The 17,438-nt window shown below is 46.0% G+C and overlaps 7 protein-coding genes across 7 annotated transcripts; 3 read left to right on the plus strand and 4 right to left on the minus strand.

Annotated features, from left to right (window-relative positions):
* Nucleotides 1-1,464: 1,464 nt before the first annotated feature.
* Nucleotides 1,465-2,488, plus strand: P175DRAFT_0497652 (uncharacterized protein). The gene is made up of 2 exons (XM_040896327.1): nt 1,465-1,864; nt 2,029-2,488. The coding sequence occupies exons 1-2, from the start codon at nt 1,725-1,727 to the stop codon at nt 2,312-2,314; spliced, it is 426 nt and encodes a 141-aa protein (XP_040755915.1). The 5' UTR covers nt 1,465-1,724; the 3' UTR covers nt 2,315-2,488.
* A 1,719-nt stretch (nt 2,489-4,207) lies between these two features.
* P175DRAFT_0427617 (protein kinase family protein) lies at nt 4,208-5,182 on the minus strand (the record flags this gene model as incomplete). Its single annotated transcript, XM_040893254.1, has 2 exons — nt 4,208-4,787; nt 4,836-5,182. 2 exons carry the CDS (start codon nt 5,180-5,182, stop codon nt 4,208-4,210), a joined length of 927 nt encoding a protein of 308 aa, XP_040755916.1.
* Nucleotides 5,183-5,546: 364 nt separating this feature from the next.
* Nucleotides 5,547-8,626, minus strand: P175DRAFT_0553811 (uncharacterized protein; the record flags this gene model as incomplete). Its single annotated transcript, XM_040900514.1, has 3 exons — nt 5,547-7,596; nt 7,655-7,774; nt 8,245-8,626. 3 exons carry the CDS (start codon nt 8,624-8,626, stop codon nt 5,672-5,674), a joined length of 2,427 nt encoding a protein of 808 aa, XP_040755917.1. The 3' UTR covers nt 5,547-5,671.
* On the plus strand, nt 8,603-12,146 carry P175DRAFT_0470706 (putative ubiquitin-protein ligase (Asi3)). The gene is made up of 2 exons (XM_040895049.1): nt 8,603-9,208; nt 9,264-12,146. Exons 1-2 carry the CDS (start codon nt 8,750-8,752, stop codon nt 11,721-11,723), a joined length of 2,919 nt encoding a protein of 972 aa, XP_040755918.1. The 5' UTR covers nt 8,603-8,749; the 3' UTR covers nt 11,724-12,146.
* Nucleotides 12,147-12,333: 187 nt separating this feature from the next.
* Nucleotides 12,334-13,573, plus strand: P175DRAFT_0520437 (uncharacterized protein; the record flags this gene model as incomplete). The annotated part of the gene is made up of 1 exon (XM_040899149.1): nt 12,334-13,573. Exon 1 carries the CDS (start codon nt 12,560-12,562, stop codon nt 13,571-13,573), a length of 1,014 nt encoding a protein of 337 aa, XP_040755919.1. The 5' UTR covers nt 12,334-12,559.
* An 894-nt stretch (nt 13,574-14,467) lies between these two features.
* On the minus strand, nt 14,468-15,282 carry P175DRAFT_0553814 (CFEM domain-containing protein; the record flags this gene model as incomplete). The annotated part of the gene is made up of 3 exons (XM_040900515.1): nt 14,468-14,927; nt 15,002-15,140; nt 15,202-15,282. 3 exons carry the CDS (start codon nt 15,280-15,282, stop codon nt 14,548-14,550), a joined length of 600 nt encoding a protein of 199 aa, XP_040755920.1. The 3' UTR covers nt 14,468-14,547.
* Nucleotides 15,283-16,505: 1,223 nt separating this feature from the next.
* P175DRAFT_0506167 (putative DNA polymerase delta subunit 4) lies at nt 16,506-17,243 on the minus strand (the record flags this gene model as incomplete). The annotated part of the gene is made up of 3 exons (XM_040898170.1): nt 16,506-16,649; nt 16,713-16,780; nt 16,862-17,243. 3 exons carry the CDS (start codon nt 17,241-17,243, stop codon nt 16,506-16,508), a joined length of 594 nt encoding a protein of 197 aa, XP_040755921.1.
* Nucleotides 17,244-17,438: the final 195 nt, after the last annotated feature.

Consider the following 17,438-nt stretch of genomic DNA (forward strand, 5'->3'; position numbering starts at 1 on the left):
TATTTACTACTTATTATTCTAAAATTAATAATTAAATTAAATATATTAATATTATCTTAAAATAATATTTATAAGTATATATATTATATTTATAAGATAATTAATTTAAATAATTATTAATAATTAAATTTATTATTAATTTTATTTACTCTAAATTTATAAGAATATTATTATTTATAGCTAATTATAAATTTTACTTAATATTAAGATTTAAATTAAGCTATTTTATTATTTATCTTATTAAAAAAAATATTAAGAAATTTACTAATATTATATATAAGATTTATAAATTTATTTATATTAAGATTTTATTTATTTAAATTTATTATAAAATATAAGTTAATTATTAAAAGTAATCTATATATTATTATATTATAAAATAAAAAATCTAACTAAATATTTATAATATTTAAATACTTTATTTATAGAAAAAATTAAATTAAAAAAATTTTAAATTATATTATATTAAGAAAATTATTAATCTATATATTTATAAATTTAAATTATTTAAAAATATAAAAATTTATTTTATATTTAATATATTTTTATTCTATTTTATTATTAATAATCTTTTACTTAATTAATATTCTAATCTACTATTATTTATTAAAGTAGAAGGATTAGAAAAATAAGAAATTAAAAAAATTCTTAATTCTTAATAAATTTATTAAAATTATAGTAAATTTAAGCTATAATATACTATTAAATAAATTAAATATAATAAATTAACTAAAGAACCTGTTAAATATTTAAAAAATACTTATTAATTAGTAAATAATTACTATCTCTATTATTCTAAGAAATTCTAGCTAATTCCTTCCTAGTCTTAATAAAGCTTAATCCTAAGAAGAGAGGTATTATTATAATATAAAGCTATAGTACTTATCTAATTAGATTCTATCTTAATTATCTACCCTTACTCCTATATTTAAGCTATATTATTCTTAATCCTATTATAACTTTTCAAGCTATATCCTGTCTATTACCTAATACCTACTATTCTGCTATTCTATCTGGTTAGCTCCTAGTTAATGAATATCTGAATCCAACTCTGTCCCCTGATACTAATTTTACTAATATTATTATATTAATAAAGAAGCTAAATTATATATCTATACTTTACTAGATAGATATTTACTATTTCTTTATTAAAGAGGTAATTAAAAATAGCAGAATTTAGTTATAAATAGTTAGTAGAGAGGATAATATTACTAATAAGTTAATTAAGGTATTATTAACTATAAAATTTAATAAATTTATTAAGAAATTAAGTTTTAGTAGATTAGAGATAGACTCTAAATAGCTTTATAAAATAGACATATTACTAAGGGGGGTATGTTAGAGTGCTATACTTAGTGAATATAACCAGTACCACCATAAAGTAGATAGCAACATGTGACTACCCAGTATATTTAAGCCACCATTTCCTTCTAGATCTCCATGCTTCTTCCAAGCATCTCTCCTTCTCTATTCTCCTAGTTAGACCTAATTGAATTCATTTCGGTCAACTCTCTACCGTCATAGTTTGACGACCTTCATCATATATTAATAGCACTCAAAGCCTCCTTGCTACCTTGTTGGATGTAATGAGTATACTATAATGTCTTACCGCTGACTGAAGCATAAAGACCGAGTCCGCTGCTCAATCAAAGGTCAGAGTTTTATCCATTCCTCATCATTCCTGTTTCGGAACTGGGCATTACCATACCTAGCTGAATATCGCCATGTCGACAGTAAATCTTGTCAAATACTACTTCCACAAGACTATGTACCCCCAGAGTGAGGAGCGACTGCGCAAAATGATTGCTCTGGCCTACCAAACGGCTAGGGACAGGAAGATTTACCCAAAGGCAGTGTTTATCAGGTATGCTATGTTCCATCTATGGCGCCAGAGTTCTCCATAGTTCACGCCCGCATGAATACAACCCAGCCCATATCAGACTAGTGAAGGGCAACTCCTCCCATTTCAGACTCGAGTGTTGTTCAACCTTTACAGACGATTTTTTGCTCAGCGCTGATTATTTTCAGGTCTGAAGTTCATGACACCACGAGCATCAATGGCAAACGGCAGAAAGATCCTCTAGGAGATCATGTTACCCTATGTTACAAAGATGAAGACCAACTTCGTCGTGGCACCCATGTGGCTAGTCATGGCTACGTGAAGGATGGATCTACCCTTGAATTTGTCCAAGCAACACACCACGCCGAAAAGCCAGATTCGACAAAGAAGCGAAATCGTGAAGACGTGTGGCCATCGGAGGAGAGCCTTGCAGTTGCGCCGGAGATTGGATACGGACACTTTCTCGAGGAATAGCAAAGCCAATATGGGATGTATTAAATCACGAACACAATCAGAGGTGGAGTGGTGGCTATTATGTCGCCTGAGTACTCCCATCACAAGCAACCCGACCACCATCCCTTTCGCTGGGTGATAGCGTTTAGGCGAGCTAGATACCGGGTTAATAGATAGAAAGCAAATATAGTATCATCGCTGCTGTGGAGCATTACTCTGGTTTTTTGCTGAGTGTCGTACTCCAGTACACCTGGATCGCGCCTGGACTTCTCCTTGGATATCGCTCTGAGAATAACCTCGTGACCTCCGTCCAAGGCCGCTGCCCATCTCCCCTCAGCTCCAGTAGAAGATTCGTCCCATAGGAGGAGCTTAAGCTCAAGCGGCTAGTTTTCCGTACATCTCCGGCTTCACATACTGTGGGTGAAAAGTCTGACATGCAACGTGGTAGAGTACCTTCAAATAGCCAAGAAATGAATTGCAAACGCTCGTCGGTTGGTAGCGACACAAAGTGAGAACGAAGGGCGGCGAAGGAGTCACCCCCGGAGGGGGCTCGAGACCGTTTGCGAGTGCCTTGTCTGACTGTTGTGCCTTTTGCTTAGTACCTGCGAAGTGTCCACTGACGCGGTGATTCCCCAGGGCACCGTTGGGGTATGATACACCGGGACTGGCGTCGTGTTAGGAGGGGCGCAGTTGTTGACCGTCATAGATATAAGAATGGTCGCTTGTCTGAGTGCTGCCATTCTGACTACTTGCCCCTTTGCTGGAATCTCGGTGATGGCCAGGTGCGCCGTGGAGAATAGATGGAGGGTCGAAATATGAACAAATCGCCTCGGAATCGATAATGCTGTCGACAGCTGGTGGGACTGGGAGTTGGAGGTCGATATCCTCCCAAGGGGACGATAGACCATCCCCTGCAGAATCTCCCCGAAAGGGGGGCGGCTCGGTTGGGATACCCGTGTTGTCCTGAAGATCGCAGCGGGTAATCATATCTGGTTCTGAGATGTGAGGCGCTGAATTGTTTGGAAATGCCGTGGCGTGGCTAGGAGTCTCTAAATATGTATACGGTTCTGGTGCAGTTCCATCCGTGGTTGGAATTGGGAGCTTGACGGTGGTGGACACGGCCGAATGTCGGCATTGGTAGGCACATAAACTTCGACCGGTGGCCGCGCAGGGAGGTGATGCTTGGGGGGTGGCAGGGTTCTTGGAAGGGAATCATGGCAAGGTTTGGGGTGACGGAGATTTTGGGTTCTTGGAGAGCATGGCTTGGGTGACTTGCGTGGTGCGGATGGCTTCCTGGAAGGGGGAGCCCACGGCTTGAAGCTGTTCATGTGAAAAGCGGGAAGCATATTGTGGGCAATAAGAGGGTTTGGGGGTATATTATGGCAGACAAGTGATTGGAAAGAGGAGAGGAATGGGATGAAAGCTGGAGGGTAAAGTGTAGGTTGCGGGAGAATCGAGTGGAGATGCAACCTTTGCGGGCTCGATCGCCCTCTTTATACTTGCCCTCGGCTATTTGGTAGTGCACCATTCCGTCTCTCGCACCGGTAAAAGCACCAAGGCGAGTTTCCTCCCTCGGCATCTTCATCGAGTCTCCTGATGTGTCCGTCTTGATCCGCGAGCACTACCTGAGGGCCAGGATCCGGTATCCTGTGCTAATCGTATCTGGGCGCTGCAGCTCCTACCCTCGCATGTTACACATGCTGAAATAAAGGGGATGGATGCGGCAATTTTGCCTTTTGCTGGTAAGCAGGGCAAAGATACATAAACCGGTCGACCCTGGTCGGTTCGAAGACGGCTGTCGAGCGGAGAAGCCAGTTCACCCTGATATCACTCGTACGCCGCAAGCCAGACCCGGTAGCTGAATAACCAGGGTGAAAGGCAAATGCGGAAGACATGATTGCAGAAATCCTTAAGCTATATTCGAATTAAAGAGACCAGGTCATGAATTATTTCCTCCACACTCTTGTATTGTTCCAACCAGCATCCCTTCATGACAGAGCCGCCGACCAACTCTTCAGTTGGGGGGAAATTGTTTGATGAGAAGAGATTATCAACCATGTCGCAGTAAGATAATTTGTCTTCCACAGACGTGAATTGGCCAGGCGATCGGTAAGGCCAATGGTCTGTCATAATCGTGTAGAAAACCGAGCCTAGGCTGAAGATATCTGTTGCCTTAGTTGAAACCCAAGGTTTGCTTGGATTGAAAAAGCCGGAATCAGGTAGATGTCCCCCATCTATGGTCCCACTCGCGGAGCCGCCGAAATCACAGAGTAAAAGGTCACTGTTGTGCAATAGGAAGTTCTCAACTCGTAGATCTGAGTGTATAACACCTTTCTGGTGAATAAAGCAAACGGCTTCTGCGGCTTGTGAGCACCATTTTAAGCGTAAGGCTGGACTAGTCGTGCCAATATGCTGGTCGAGGAAGGCCTGGAGGTTTCCGCCATTAGCTTCAGCGAACTGCAACCCTCGAGGGTTGTGTGAAACACCAAGAAATCTGCAATACCGTTAAACCTGGTCGAAGGCCATGGCTCTGATAACTTACGGTATAACCCTAGGGTGTGGGCCTAGGATTTGGAGGATCTGCTCCTCAACCTCAAAGCTTTTCTTGATGTCCTTGACAAGATCACGAGTCGGTTCAGCGGACAAATGCCACCAGGAATAGCGGGGAGTCTTTAGAACAAGACCATATTTTATTCGCGTGACAAAGGCAGTCGAGCCGTTGCTTAGTAATTCCCCGGGGGGAGGTTCGTTGGGTATCAGAGGCTCGTCAAGATGGTTAACCTGAGAGTTGTTGTTGTCTCCGTGTTGTTCAATGTCTGTATCGGGCTTTGGCGCATCAAGTTGAGAAGGTAACAAGTGCGCGATCCTCAGGGCAAAGTAGAAGACCATAGATGGATGACCTTATCCACAAATGGAATCTGCGAAAATCGAACATGATTTTGGAAAAAGGAAACCCCGAAACTGATTCATAATTAACAGTGAATCGAAAAATTAGTTCCTGTTGCTACTTACCTCCTGCTGAGTATAGGGAGCTTAGCAGTGCAAACACTGCAAATACACCAAACCCAACAGACGCGGCTCCACCAAACCGCGAATAGCGCAGTTTGGCTAAAAATATTAGGGCAGACGTGCTGGGAGTTCGGCAGCCGAGGTAATGAGGCTAGCAAAAGCTATATATTAGAGGTGGTGAGTGTAGGCGAGAAGGATGCAGGGTTACTGTGGTTTAGGGCTCCTAAAACAAAAAAAAAAAAATCATGTGTTACATTTCAGAGAGAGAATGTTAAATATCATAAGCCCAAATGTCTATTCAAGCCACCATCAAAAAAAAAATCCATACTCCTTTAAGAATAAAGCCCAACTTGACAGATACCGCTATGCTCAGCTTGAGTGCGCTGTCTCTGTCGAAGTATGAGGTTTTAGATTCCTGGGCAAATGGATGTCTTTGGTGATTTCAAAGCTTTGTTGCAACCAGCTACCTGCTTCTGCGATGGCCTGGCTGAGGTTAAAGCTTTCTGCCCCTTGGCCATCTTGCGCCGTTTGGGGGGTGGTGCCTGTAGTCATTGGCAGGATGCTTTTATGCGAGTCAACGGTGGCATCTTTGTGACACTCTGGCTCGTGGGGCGAGATGCTTCCGCAACTTTCTTGGTCGGACTTCGGGTGCTCGGAAGGCATCTCAGAGGGAGAATACAGGGCGAAACTTGTTGTTTTCTGCTTCTTGGTTCTTGAACCCTCCATTCTAGATGATACTGAACGGCGATCCGCTCTCTTGTCGGCGCTAAATGTAAATGGTGTGATAGCATCAATCATGTACTGTGTGCTGATGAATTGTGCTCCCGAGTTTCCTAGCGCATTGGGCCGCTCACCTACAAGAGCCTGATTGGGGGTATTTATGTGATGAAAGGGTGTAATGTTGACCGAATTTGGAGAGTGATGGTTTGAGCTTCGCGACGCCGCACGCCTTTTTTTGCCAGATGCCAAGGGGCGGCATTTTGGGCTGTCAAGATCGTGTTGGAATGATTTCTGTGCCATCAAGACCGCTGCTTGAGTGGATAGCTGAGGCTCTATGTTATGGTCATCGGTCCGGTCTGAGTTGCCTTTAGATATCGCGATAGAATAAAGAGAAGTGATGTTATCATGTGTCGGTGGATTTTCACGCACGTGCTGGGCAGATGGTAGATTCTCACTTGTGTTCCGTTGTTGGGGGTCACTAGGTAATGGTTTCTCAAGATTGGGCATAGACGGGTTTTCGATGGTTCCAGAAGCGTTTGCTAAGGTCATTGAATCATCAAAAGTTCGCGTTATGTCCTCTGGTTGAGAGTGGCGCGGCCCGTGCATCGAAGGTGACCTTGCTATATTTTCATTTGAGGACGAACCACGAAACCTAGGGGGTTGGCCCTTGGCTCTCCCATCAATAATTCCATCAGAAATGGGTTTGTCGGCATGTGCATCGGTTGCGCCATTTTTCTTTAGACGGTATTCGAATTTCGGCAACTGTGAAGATGAGGAAGCTACATGAAGTGAATTGCCTTCATCTGCTTGTTGGTCATAACTCGTATTCAAGTTGGAAGTATGCCGTCCGCCCGTGGAGGATATACCCTGCCCTGGTAGATTCTGGGGAGTCCGCCCACTCTGATTTGACTGTTTCGGTTGAGGGCTTTTTAAGGACCTGGCGGGTTCGGGTTCGGCCGTTTCTTCTCTTCTGCATGTAGGATGCGTCTTTGCCAAATTGCCTTTTCTTTTATTATGACGGGAGGATATACTGGTTGTTGGCGACGTTGGAGGATCAATATTCTGGAATCGCGTTGAGACGTTGTCTTTGCGCAGCCAAGTTTTGCTGGGTTGGTCAACGTGTGTCACGCGCGGAGATTCGCTTCGGGTACCAGCTGCAGATTTCTGTACAAAGCGAGTATATGATGGTGTCAGTTGAGTTTTTGATTGTGTTGGGCGAGAAGCTGCTGGTAAATCGGGAGGTTGTCGGCGCTTCCCAGACTGCGTTTCTGGTATGGAAGGTTGCGTCGGCTGTTCCTTTTCTTTCGATGACCGACCACGACTGCGCTGACCATTTGTGATCTTGCTGCCGTCCTTTTTCCACGGGTTATTCCAGTCTTTCCCAAATGGGCCACGGAGAGACGCAGACAGAATAAAGAGAGGAGTGCCTTCGAGATAAGCTTCAGCAAGCTCCTCAATTCTCTGGCGCCGAGCGGTGCGCTGAACCTTGTCCAACCCATCATCGGAATCAATTACCCCTTCATCATCGAGGTTTGGAGCAAGATTCGAGCATGTTTCTAGTGCAAGAGGGGAGCCTGGTTGACGGGGTAGCATCTGTAGGAGGCGGGGTCATTAATGGTGATGGTTGTTTACAGTGCCGCAGCAGCAGGTCACTGTGGTCGTCGTAGGGAAACGCAAGAAGTACTTCTGCGAAGAGATCCTCATATCTTCTGCATCGAATGTAGAGCGGAGTATTCGTAGGACAGGTCCAATCTAGGACACTTTTTTTTTCACCCTGAGAGAACGCGAAACGAAGCCACTTAACGCGTTTGCCGGATACCCCAGCAACGTTAACGATTAGGCAGCGCTTACTGTGTAGTTATGTCCGAGGTCGGGGCACAGGACTTGGAACTTTTCTATAATTATCGGCATCTCCAGATCTACACCAAACTAAGAGACATCTTTCTAAACTTCAGAATTGTTTAAACTATCCTAACTGAATAGATCCTTATTACTGCGGAATCCTGCACCAATGTCATGTAGCCCCCGTTGGCGAATCACGTGGATGCATAGCGGAAGACCTCTGTTCTAGGTACCATGCTGTATGACAGTTTCTTGTCACTGGAGCTAGCCAGTCGGATTCTTGAGACAAGCCGAACCGTGGTCTCGTACCTACGGAGTATATGCTTCCTTGTTCCAGACTGGAATAGTTAGCTAACGTGCCAATTGTTCAACTTTCGTACATCGGGATGCGAGGAGAAATGAGTTGTACGCGGTGCGGTATCCAGGTATATCTGTCGCCATGCTATAACATATGCATTTGGGCTCGTAGTTGCACGCGTGAAAAGTAGAGTAGACTATAAGTTGAGACCAGGAAGTAGATATATTCACACGAAGATTGAGCATAGAATGACGGAAAGCGACAACCCAGCACGTGCGTCGGGCCATATATTGCCCCTTGTGGTTTAGTGGCGGAATTGGGGTGGCGCCGTGATAGAGAAGTGGCAGCGGACTACTCGGAGCAAACAAGACACCATCTACTCCGTATTCCTCACCCTTTACTGCATGATATGATGTATTGAAGCCCTCTAGCTTCAAAGGCTCAGCTCCTTCTAGCCCCACCATTTACTATGCTCCAATATTGATTGTATCGCTCACCGTTTCCTCCGGCTAAGCGGACGGTTCCCCCCCCCCCCAAATGCCGCCGTGTGTTGGCAAATCATTAACCAGTTTGTTGGATTGGGTTGAATGGCCTCAATCATGTCCTTTTTTCAGGGCACTGGAACAATACCGGCTACTTCAGATGCCACCGTATTGCCATCCTCAGTCCCGTCATTAAACAGCACTCCCGCTGTCCAGTCCCTCCTCTCCTCCGCTCCACGCGACTTACTCTCTCTTCCCTTGCGCGGTCTACAACAAGCAGAAACCTTCGCCTTTTCGACTATTCCCAGAGGCGTCGCACGGTTAGTTGGATTCCGGGATATGGCTACACACTTCTGGGGTTCCGCCCCCGCCGCCGGACCAGAGAGCGATGTTGTTGCCGCTGCGACCCAAGTCGCTACCGAGGCTATCAGGGAAGGTGTAGCAGATGCTACGGCTCAGCCTAGCTCAGGTCTTCATATTAGCGATCTTCTTCAGACAGTCATAAAATTCAGTGGCTTTTTTTCGTACTTGACCAGTCGGTGGTCTCTTGCATGCTTTACCGTGGTGAGACAATCACTCTCGTGGTATTTATCAACGACAGGATGCTAATGCACAAAAGGCTCTCGTTTTGAATAGAATCACGATATATGCGTCGACAAGAAGACATTTAACGCTAGACTGGACGAGACGGCTGGCTTTGCGAATAATCCCTATTCTCCTATTTATATTTCAGATTCATTCCCTCCTCCGCGCGATCAAATGCCAGACCTCCCCCGACTATTCTGATATCCGCTACGGCGCCCCCGGGAAACGCTTGATTTTCGATCATGCCGGTTCCGGGGGATTCCTATATTGGTTAACCTCTTCATTACTTCCCTGGGAGACTGACGGTCAGTCTTGCAGTGCAGTCAGCATGAGTCGGGCCACGGCTGGCTCTGAAATCCCGTACGGCTCATTCAAGCTTCTATGGCCCGTCTTCGCACGACTTTGTCTCGGTCATTTCATTGAAACCCTCTCGTGCTCCTTGCAAGGAAGACCAGTAGTTACAGAAGGCGGTATGTCTATTTTTGAGCATTCGCTTGCGTTCGCAGAAGCCGAATCCTCCATTGGCCAATCTCTCGGGCTAGGCTTGTTTGGCTCTTCCAAGCCAAGTAGAGACAGGGCCGGAGAAGCGCCACAATCCGCGTTTCACCTGATGAGTAGAACGCAACTTATTGAGCGCATGAACGTGACACCGGAGCTGCTCCTTATTGCTTTAATATCCTGTTGCAATGGCTTAGCCTCAAACGTTCTGGATGTGTTGGGGCAGCAGGGAAGATATCGCCTATTCAACACTGCATTCTGGGGTCTTTGCTTTATGAGTGCTATGGCGTGGGGGCTAGCGGGCGGTTCATCCCTCGGGACTGAAGGTGTTGTTCCAAAGTTTCCCACGGTTTGCGTGGTTGGCTTTGTGCCCCATTTACTGATATTGTCCGGTATCATTGTTTGCGCTGCCATTTACCTACTGGCTCTATTCATCGCAGCATTTTCACTTCCATCAGATGTTCCTCAACAGCTATCTCTTCGAGAAAGGTTCGCCTTGGCGCATGAGAACATGCAAGGGTCAAATCAGGTCCACAGCATCCGCTTTAACCGACATGAAGACTTTTATACCACCCTTCTTCGGATTGGTTATACCGCCTTGACCGCCGCTAGCGAAGCCGTTTTCCTCAATGAGGGCAGAGGCGTTGTCGCCCGCAGTATGACGTGGCTGGAGGAGGATAGATTAGTCGAAATTGAAAATTCGCGGCGAAGAAGTTCGTCTCATCATGCTGCACGCCACGCCGGTGGCGCCCTGCCGTTCGATAGTGTGGAGCCTATCTCTTTTGAGATACCAGAGACTACCTCAGAATGGCAAAGTGGGTATGGCAAGGAAAAGAAAATTGAGAAGCCCAAAAACAGATCTCGATCGGTTCGCTCGCAGTCCAACCCTGGAGGAGTTGGCGCTTTCCGTGGCCTCGTCCGGTGTTACCAGGGTCTTGCTTTCTTCCGGGCGATCTTCTATCTCATGTTCAAATGGATTGCTTTTGGTCTCGACAAAGTGTTAACTCAGATTGGGATCAACGCCCGGCCACAGTGGTTGAAATCGCTGGTAGGATCTCGAGGACGGACAGCTCAAGAGAAGTCAAGCAAGATCGTCACTGAATCACTTGACTTCTGGATGCTCACGGACGAGGGGGAGCTGGAGCTACCAGGTGACCACGAGTTTGATGTCGAAAAAGAGATGAGAAAGCGGGAGCGTTTGAATTCGGGTAATTGGAAAACGACCGATGAACAGCGCCTCGACGAGAAGCTGTACAGTTGGTGGAAAGCTGGCGGCTCTTGGGGAAACCAAGACCAAAGTCCAGACTACAACCCACCTGAGGAGGACTGGGACGACACAACCAGCGTTGCATCTGTCTCAACTACTGGCGATTCTGAATGGGAAGGATACGAATCGGATGGCCGACGTACGCCTACGCAAAGTGATCCGTTCCCGGGTCACTATTCTCGCGAAGGCACTCCCATGCAAGAATCATTAATGGAAATCGGCTCGTTTGCGCGTCTCCTTGACCCCCGCGACGAAGAAACTCGACGAGAGGCCCGAATCCTAGCAGCGCATTTAACTGCCGGTCGAGAGGGACGAATACTCACCCGACGTCAGTTCCAACAGCAAATCGAACGCGAGAGAGCCCAAGTCCTACTATCTTCACGGTTATCCCAACTAGCGACGAGAGGGTCCACTGATGGAAAACGAAAGCCGACTGTCGACGAGGAATCCGAAATTCTCGAGCAGCTCATCCTCTCTCGTCGGTCAGGGCCTCATTCCAACTCAAACACAACCAACGCCCAGACGTGGGAGGCCGGCGCCTCAGGTCTGGGGACTAGCGGACCGCCCTGTGTTGTCTGTCAGACCAACTCTCGATCTATCATCATCTGGCCTTGTCGATGTCTCTGTATTTGTGAAGATTGCAGAGTGAGTCTAGCGATGAACAATTTCGGAAGCTGCGTGACTTGTCGTCAGGAAGTAGGTGGATTTGTACGTTTATGGGTACCATAGAACCATGATATGATAATCAGCGCGTCTTTTCTTTTCTTTTCTTCTTTTTCTCACATCATATCACATCATATTATATTATATCATTGCATTTACTTGTTCTACTTTGTTCTTTGTTCTGATATCCTTGTTGGTTGATTGTTACTTTAAAGGCTAAGCAGTGTGAATAATCTACTTCACTTTTGTGTTTCGGGACAGACAGGATTAATATATCTATAGTGAAAGTACTTTCTTGTTACCTCTTTTTCTCTCTTTCTCTCTCTTTTTTTCTTTCCCAGGCATAACACAGACAGGGGCTTTCTATAACATAAACTATAGTTACTAAATAGTTGACAAGTTCTTCTCTTGTTCTTTTAGTCGCTATTTCAAGGTAGACTATCAGACTAGGTATCCAGCTACTATGTCTATCTGTCTGGATTCAAAATTATGAGGTTTCTACCAGTCTCCTATCTAGTATATGTCACATCTAAACTTTCTTAGCACCTACGTGAATACCTCTATATGCACTAAACCTTGCAATGAATTGTTGAAACATATTAACAAGTTAGGGGACTCCAAATACTGGAGAACAGTACTAAAAAGAAGACATATTCACTCACGTAAGGTGTAGTGTTGGAGGAGATTGAAATTCACGCACTCTCCTATAACAGAAGACTACCTCTCTCGCCCTACTCTTCTGAAGGATCCTTTCCCTCTGTAATCTCTTCTCTTCGAGCATATCAAGATTTGTTGCAATACCAGACTTCTCTCTCTGATCTCAACATTGCTTCTCAAGAGTTCAAGATTAAGAAGTAAAGAGCTTCGTTCCCATCTAGAACCTCATCTCTGTTGCCAAACACATGTCCCTCCTCTCAGACGCATCCATGGCCTCCGACGGTTCTGTTGACGGCGAACTCCCTCCTCCATATGAGAGCGACAGCAGCATTTACCCTTCGACCCTCTCCAGCTCCCCACCTCCCTATGAGTCTGTCGTTGGAGCAGAAAGGGACAGCGACGATGAAAGCGACAGTCGAACTGAAGTCATTTGGATCGGTTACTCCATTCGTGGCTTGCACCTCAACCCAGACGCTATCCAGCCTGCGTCCGACTCTGAGCCTGAGTGTGGACATATCGAAGACATCATGGTCTACCAGCCTCCTCCTTACCCTGCTGATGGCCACACCGGTTACAGCGAGCCTAGCGAAACCGGTGAGGAATCAGGTAAGCACAGAGCACCGAATACCAAGTTCCTGCCCATTTACTTTCGCGCTTTGTGTTTCTTGCTTTTCCTCCGACTCTTCTTCCTGCGTTTCTTGTTGGTCTGCACCTGCTCCTCCTCAGACGTAACACTGCATGCATCCAATCCTCCCCTCGACGAAAAATCCTGCCCAGCATCAGCAAACGATCCACTGGAACAAGCAATAAGAGCTAATGAGAAAACATATTCTCCAGAACCCACTTACCACGATGCAACCGTCTCCCTGGCATTCTCGTTCAGCTCTCCTGGCCCAGAACTCAGCCACGAATCCCTCGGCTCTACCAGCAATGCGAGATCCAGATACTCTCACCACTCTCCCGGCCCAGAAGAAGGTCCCTCTCACCGTTCCCCAGGCCAGAGCAGCAATGACGTCCAGAGCACTGCCCACAACACCACAGGAAGCGACCCAGCCAACCAGCCCGGCCAATACAGCCTCTACGACCTTGAGACCCGCAGCCAATCCAGTATGGACTGCATTCGTTTCCACATGAACGATATCCTTGATCTGGAGTACGACGCCGATGAGTCCAACTGCATGACGGGCGACGAGCACGAGGTCAGCGACGAGGACAGCGGCAACAAGCGTGACCTCAAGGGACCCGCGCAGCGTGAGTAGAGCACTCGTGAATGATTTGGTTTGGGGGGGCATCTCCTTCTTTCCATTTCTCTCTGTGGCTGTGTTTCTCTGTTTCTGGTTTGGTCTGACTGGACGAGATCCCACCAGATACTCAACCAACCCAAGGTTGGGAGTTCTGGTAGGGCCCCTCGTTGCCCTCTTTGCTTTTGTCTGTCTTTGACTTCAAGGGATCGTTGTCTGGTGGGGTATGGTTTCTGTTGATTCAGGCACGGAGGGGAGGAAGAAGAGGAAGAAAGAGAAAGAGGAAGAGGAAGAGAAAGAAGATAAATAAATAGTGGATTGTGGGATTGTGTTGCCTCTTTTCTCGGCGCATTGGGAGTGAATCTTAGGGTTGATTTGATTAGTCGTCGTTTGGGAATCTGAACAAAACAGGTTTACTAGAAATTTGCATCTACAGTGTTGGGGGAAGACAATATAGCATGGGGTGCTATGGTGTTAAAGGAATATCTCTTTTTTTCATATTTTTTTTTTTTTAATATTATGTGCGAAAGAAGTTATTTTATGGTGTGTTTTTTTTTTCCATGGGTTTTATATTACAGCAAGGCACGAGATGAGGTTACCTGAATGTGAAGCTATTAGGAGACAAAGGCTTTATTCTGTACCTACACACAAAAGGGTCAATTGATCAGCGGTATTAAAGTAATATTGACCAGATTTTCTCTTTGATCATCTCTTCTTTCCAAGTTATCTTGCTATAAAACGTACACAGGGAGGAATCATACCACTCACCCGAGCAACAACTTTCAATCTGCAAACCCCATCCTACAAAATACATACACAAAGATCCCCAGGGCAGTGGTCAGGATATTTCAACGCAGTAGCTTGATTGATTGCTACAAAGTGACGTATAAAATAACATATAACCGCAATTACCCATCACTACCTAGACCATGGAACACCAACACTGACCAACGCAAATATTACCGGGATATGAGCTCCAATATCTAGATAAACTACAGTATTTGCGCTGCGGCAATAGCTACAGCAAAAATCACATTTGCAGGGCGATCAGTCACGTAGGATGCCGCTCCACCGGTAAACGTAGAGGAGGGCGCTGAACCCGTCGACGATGTGAAGTGGGTCAATGTAGGTGTGGATGAAGAAGACCCTGCACTAGACGAGGGAGAAGAAGAAGAAGAAGAAGAAGAAGAAGAAGAAGAAGAAGTCGCAGTTGGAGTTGGAGTAGGTGTGGTTGTGGTTGAAGTAGTCCCAGTTGTATGGCTTATAGTCTCCGTCGTTGAGGTAGTATCACTTGTTGGGCCGCCACCGACAGGGGGGAGTGAGATGGGGTAGCCAACGATAGAGCATTGGGACGTGACGGCGTTGGATACGGCTGTAGGATTGTTAATTTTGATGTCTTTGTAAGGAGATAAGAGCTGTCCAGCGTTGAGGGAAGATGAAGCATACATGATTGATCTTGCAGGCCACAGGCGCTCTGGACGCATGGGGTCACCTCGTTGACGAGGGCAGGTCGCTGACAGTGGCAAGCAAAGTCGGTTATGGTGGAACATCCATCGTGAGACATTGCATCAAGGAAGCATTCAAGCTGGGTGTTCGTTAGGTTTGTCTAGAGATGAACGGAAGAATCGGGGTCATTGCTATCTTACCGAGCAAGCTGGGACGTCCGGGATTTGGGCCTGGACTATAGTGGTAGCGAGAAGAAGGAGAGCAGAATGAAAGAGACGCATTTTGAAATCAGTCAAACATATAATTTTATGAAGCTGGTCTCGGAAAAGACAGTTTGGGGGGTGTAGAATAAATAGTCCAAGAGTTATTATAGTAAGGATGTCAGATCTTCATGTGGGATTGTAGTCCATTTATAACCCTGAGAGCATCATCTCACCCTGTGTATCCTTTCATCACATGCCCTTAGCCATCAAGCCATAAAGATACATTCAATTTAGACTATTAATTCTTCTGTCTGAAGGTATCCATGCACATGCCAGGCTCGAGTGGTAACACACGCAGCTGCATGTCCAAAAAAAGTACGAGTATTACATTAAAAGTTGTACAAAACACTGGAAAAAGATCCTGGAACTCGGAGGGAAAAAAAACACACACACACTTTACCAAGAGACATAATCCACGCATCAGAGTAAGACTGGGGAACAAAGACAAACACTGGGCTAATAGGAGTCGAGGGAAGATATCCGTAAGTGATATTGGGATTCCATTCGTATGGCCCTTCTCGAAAACATATCTAACAGAGAAATATCTTAGACAGGCCATCTCCCTGCATTGTGACTCCACGGTTTCACCTCGTCCACGAATATACAGGCAGAGATAGGATCAAGGTGGCATCACTACATCACCTGGATGGTAGGACAAAGGATATTAAAACAAAGAATGAAGAAGCCAGCGTTTGACCTTGAATCAGGAGGAGAAATGAGTGGCAGAGGGATGTTGTAACTCGGGGGAGCTCCTCCTTTCCCAGGAACACCTAGGTAGACTCAAGAAGCGGGGATAATCAACGATTGGAAGACGTCGGATCTTTTCTCATAGGTGTATCGTTTGAAAGAGGGTGTGTAACCAACAACTAAATGCTGCGCTGACTGTGTTCTGGCGGTTGGTTGATGGCATCATGGGTGTAACAACACTCCGTCAAGGAAGAGTACAATTACCTTTTCTTACTGCACTTTAGAGCTTCTCAAATCACAACAGCCATGAACCTGGAGAGGAAGTCTGTAAAGGATATCTTCGAAAAACAGTATAAGAAAAGAAGATCTCGAATAAAACAGCCATCACACTGACAGGTGGACAGAACATTATCACTACAGAACATTGCAATTCCAGGGTATGTACGGTACTTTCCAAACGCCCTATCCAAAATTGAACCCAAACGCCAATCCAACAAAAACAGTTCTCAGTGTCTTCCATAGCTGACTCGTGCGGAAACCTGGTCAGATATTTCTCAAGACAAAAGTTCATCCATATAGGCTCGCTGCCCCTTAGTATCTTCCTGCGCCAACAGGACCGAGAGCACCTCCATAGGCGGGTTAAGGTCAAGAGACTGTGCTCGCCTCCACCGCTTTAGTCGAGCGATTCCGATGCATGGCTAGATAGAATGTCAGCGGATGCTCCTCAGACCCGACATAGATTGTTGAAGCCCCGAACATACCCCGAACTGACTAGAAAGATCAAAATGTCGCAGTATCTTCTCGTCCACTGAGAGACCGTCTTGATGAACTATACGTAAAGAGAGTCATGGTTAATATATCTGCCCGGGAATTCCAGCTCCAATATGCCAGTACCCCCGATATTACCCACCTCGTGGTCCTCGGCTCTTCGATTCCAGTTGATTCCAATATTGCTGTAACTCCTTCTTGGTGATCTTAATAGCCCGTTTATCCTCCGCGGACAACGGTTGCTTGATCTCCTGGCGAGCTTGTTGCCTTACAGCAAGTTCCGCCACATGCGGCTTCGACGGCTCGGTGGCAGAAACGGGGGTCTTCTCTGCTTCGGACAAGTCCGTCTCGGTTGCTTTTTCGAGTATATCTGTAGCTAGAGGCTCAAGAGATTTTGTTTTCTCCGATGGCGTGGATGGAGCTGTGGAGGGCTTTGTGACTCGAGACTTCACGCCGAAGGATAACGTGGGCTGGGTTGAGCGGGTGGCGGCGGTCTTGCCTCCACGACGACGGGTGGCCGGCATTCTGAGGTCAAAAAGTTGTGACTGGTTGTTGGAATATTCTGGAGCAAAGAGCTGCTGAAGGTCAGGCTCAAGAGATGGGTTAAAGGCGGGTATTGAGCAAAGTCTGGCTGTTGGTTCTTACTGTGGGGGAAACGATGTCATGCAGGGCTGTTGCGCAGGGCAACCCGGACCAGCTTACTGGGTCATCGGAGTAGT

The sequence above is a fragment of the Aspergillus ochraceoroseus genome (assembly GCF_002846915.1).
Source record: "Aspergillus ochraceoroseus IBT 24754 chromosome Unknown P175scaffold_1, whole genome shotgun sequence".
Taxonomy (NCBI): Eukaryota; Fungi; Ascomycota; class Eurotiomycetes; order Eurotiales; family Aspergillaceae; genus Aspergillus; species Aspergillus ochraceoroseus.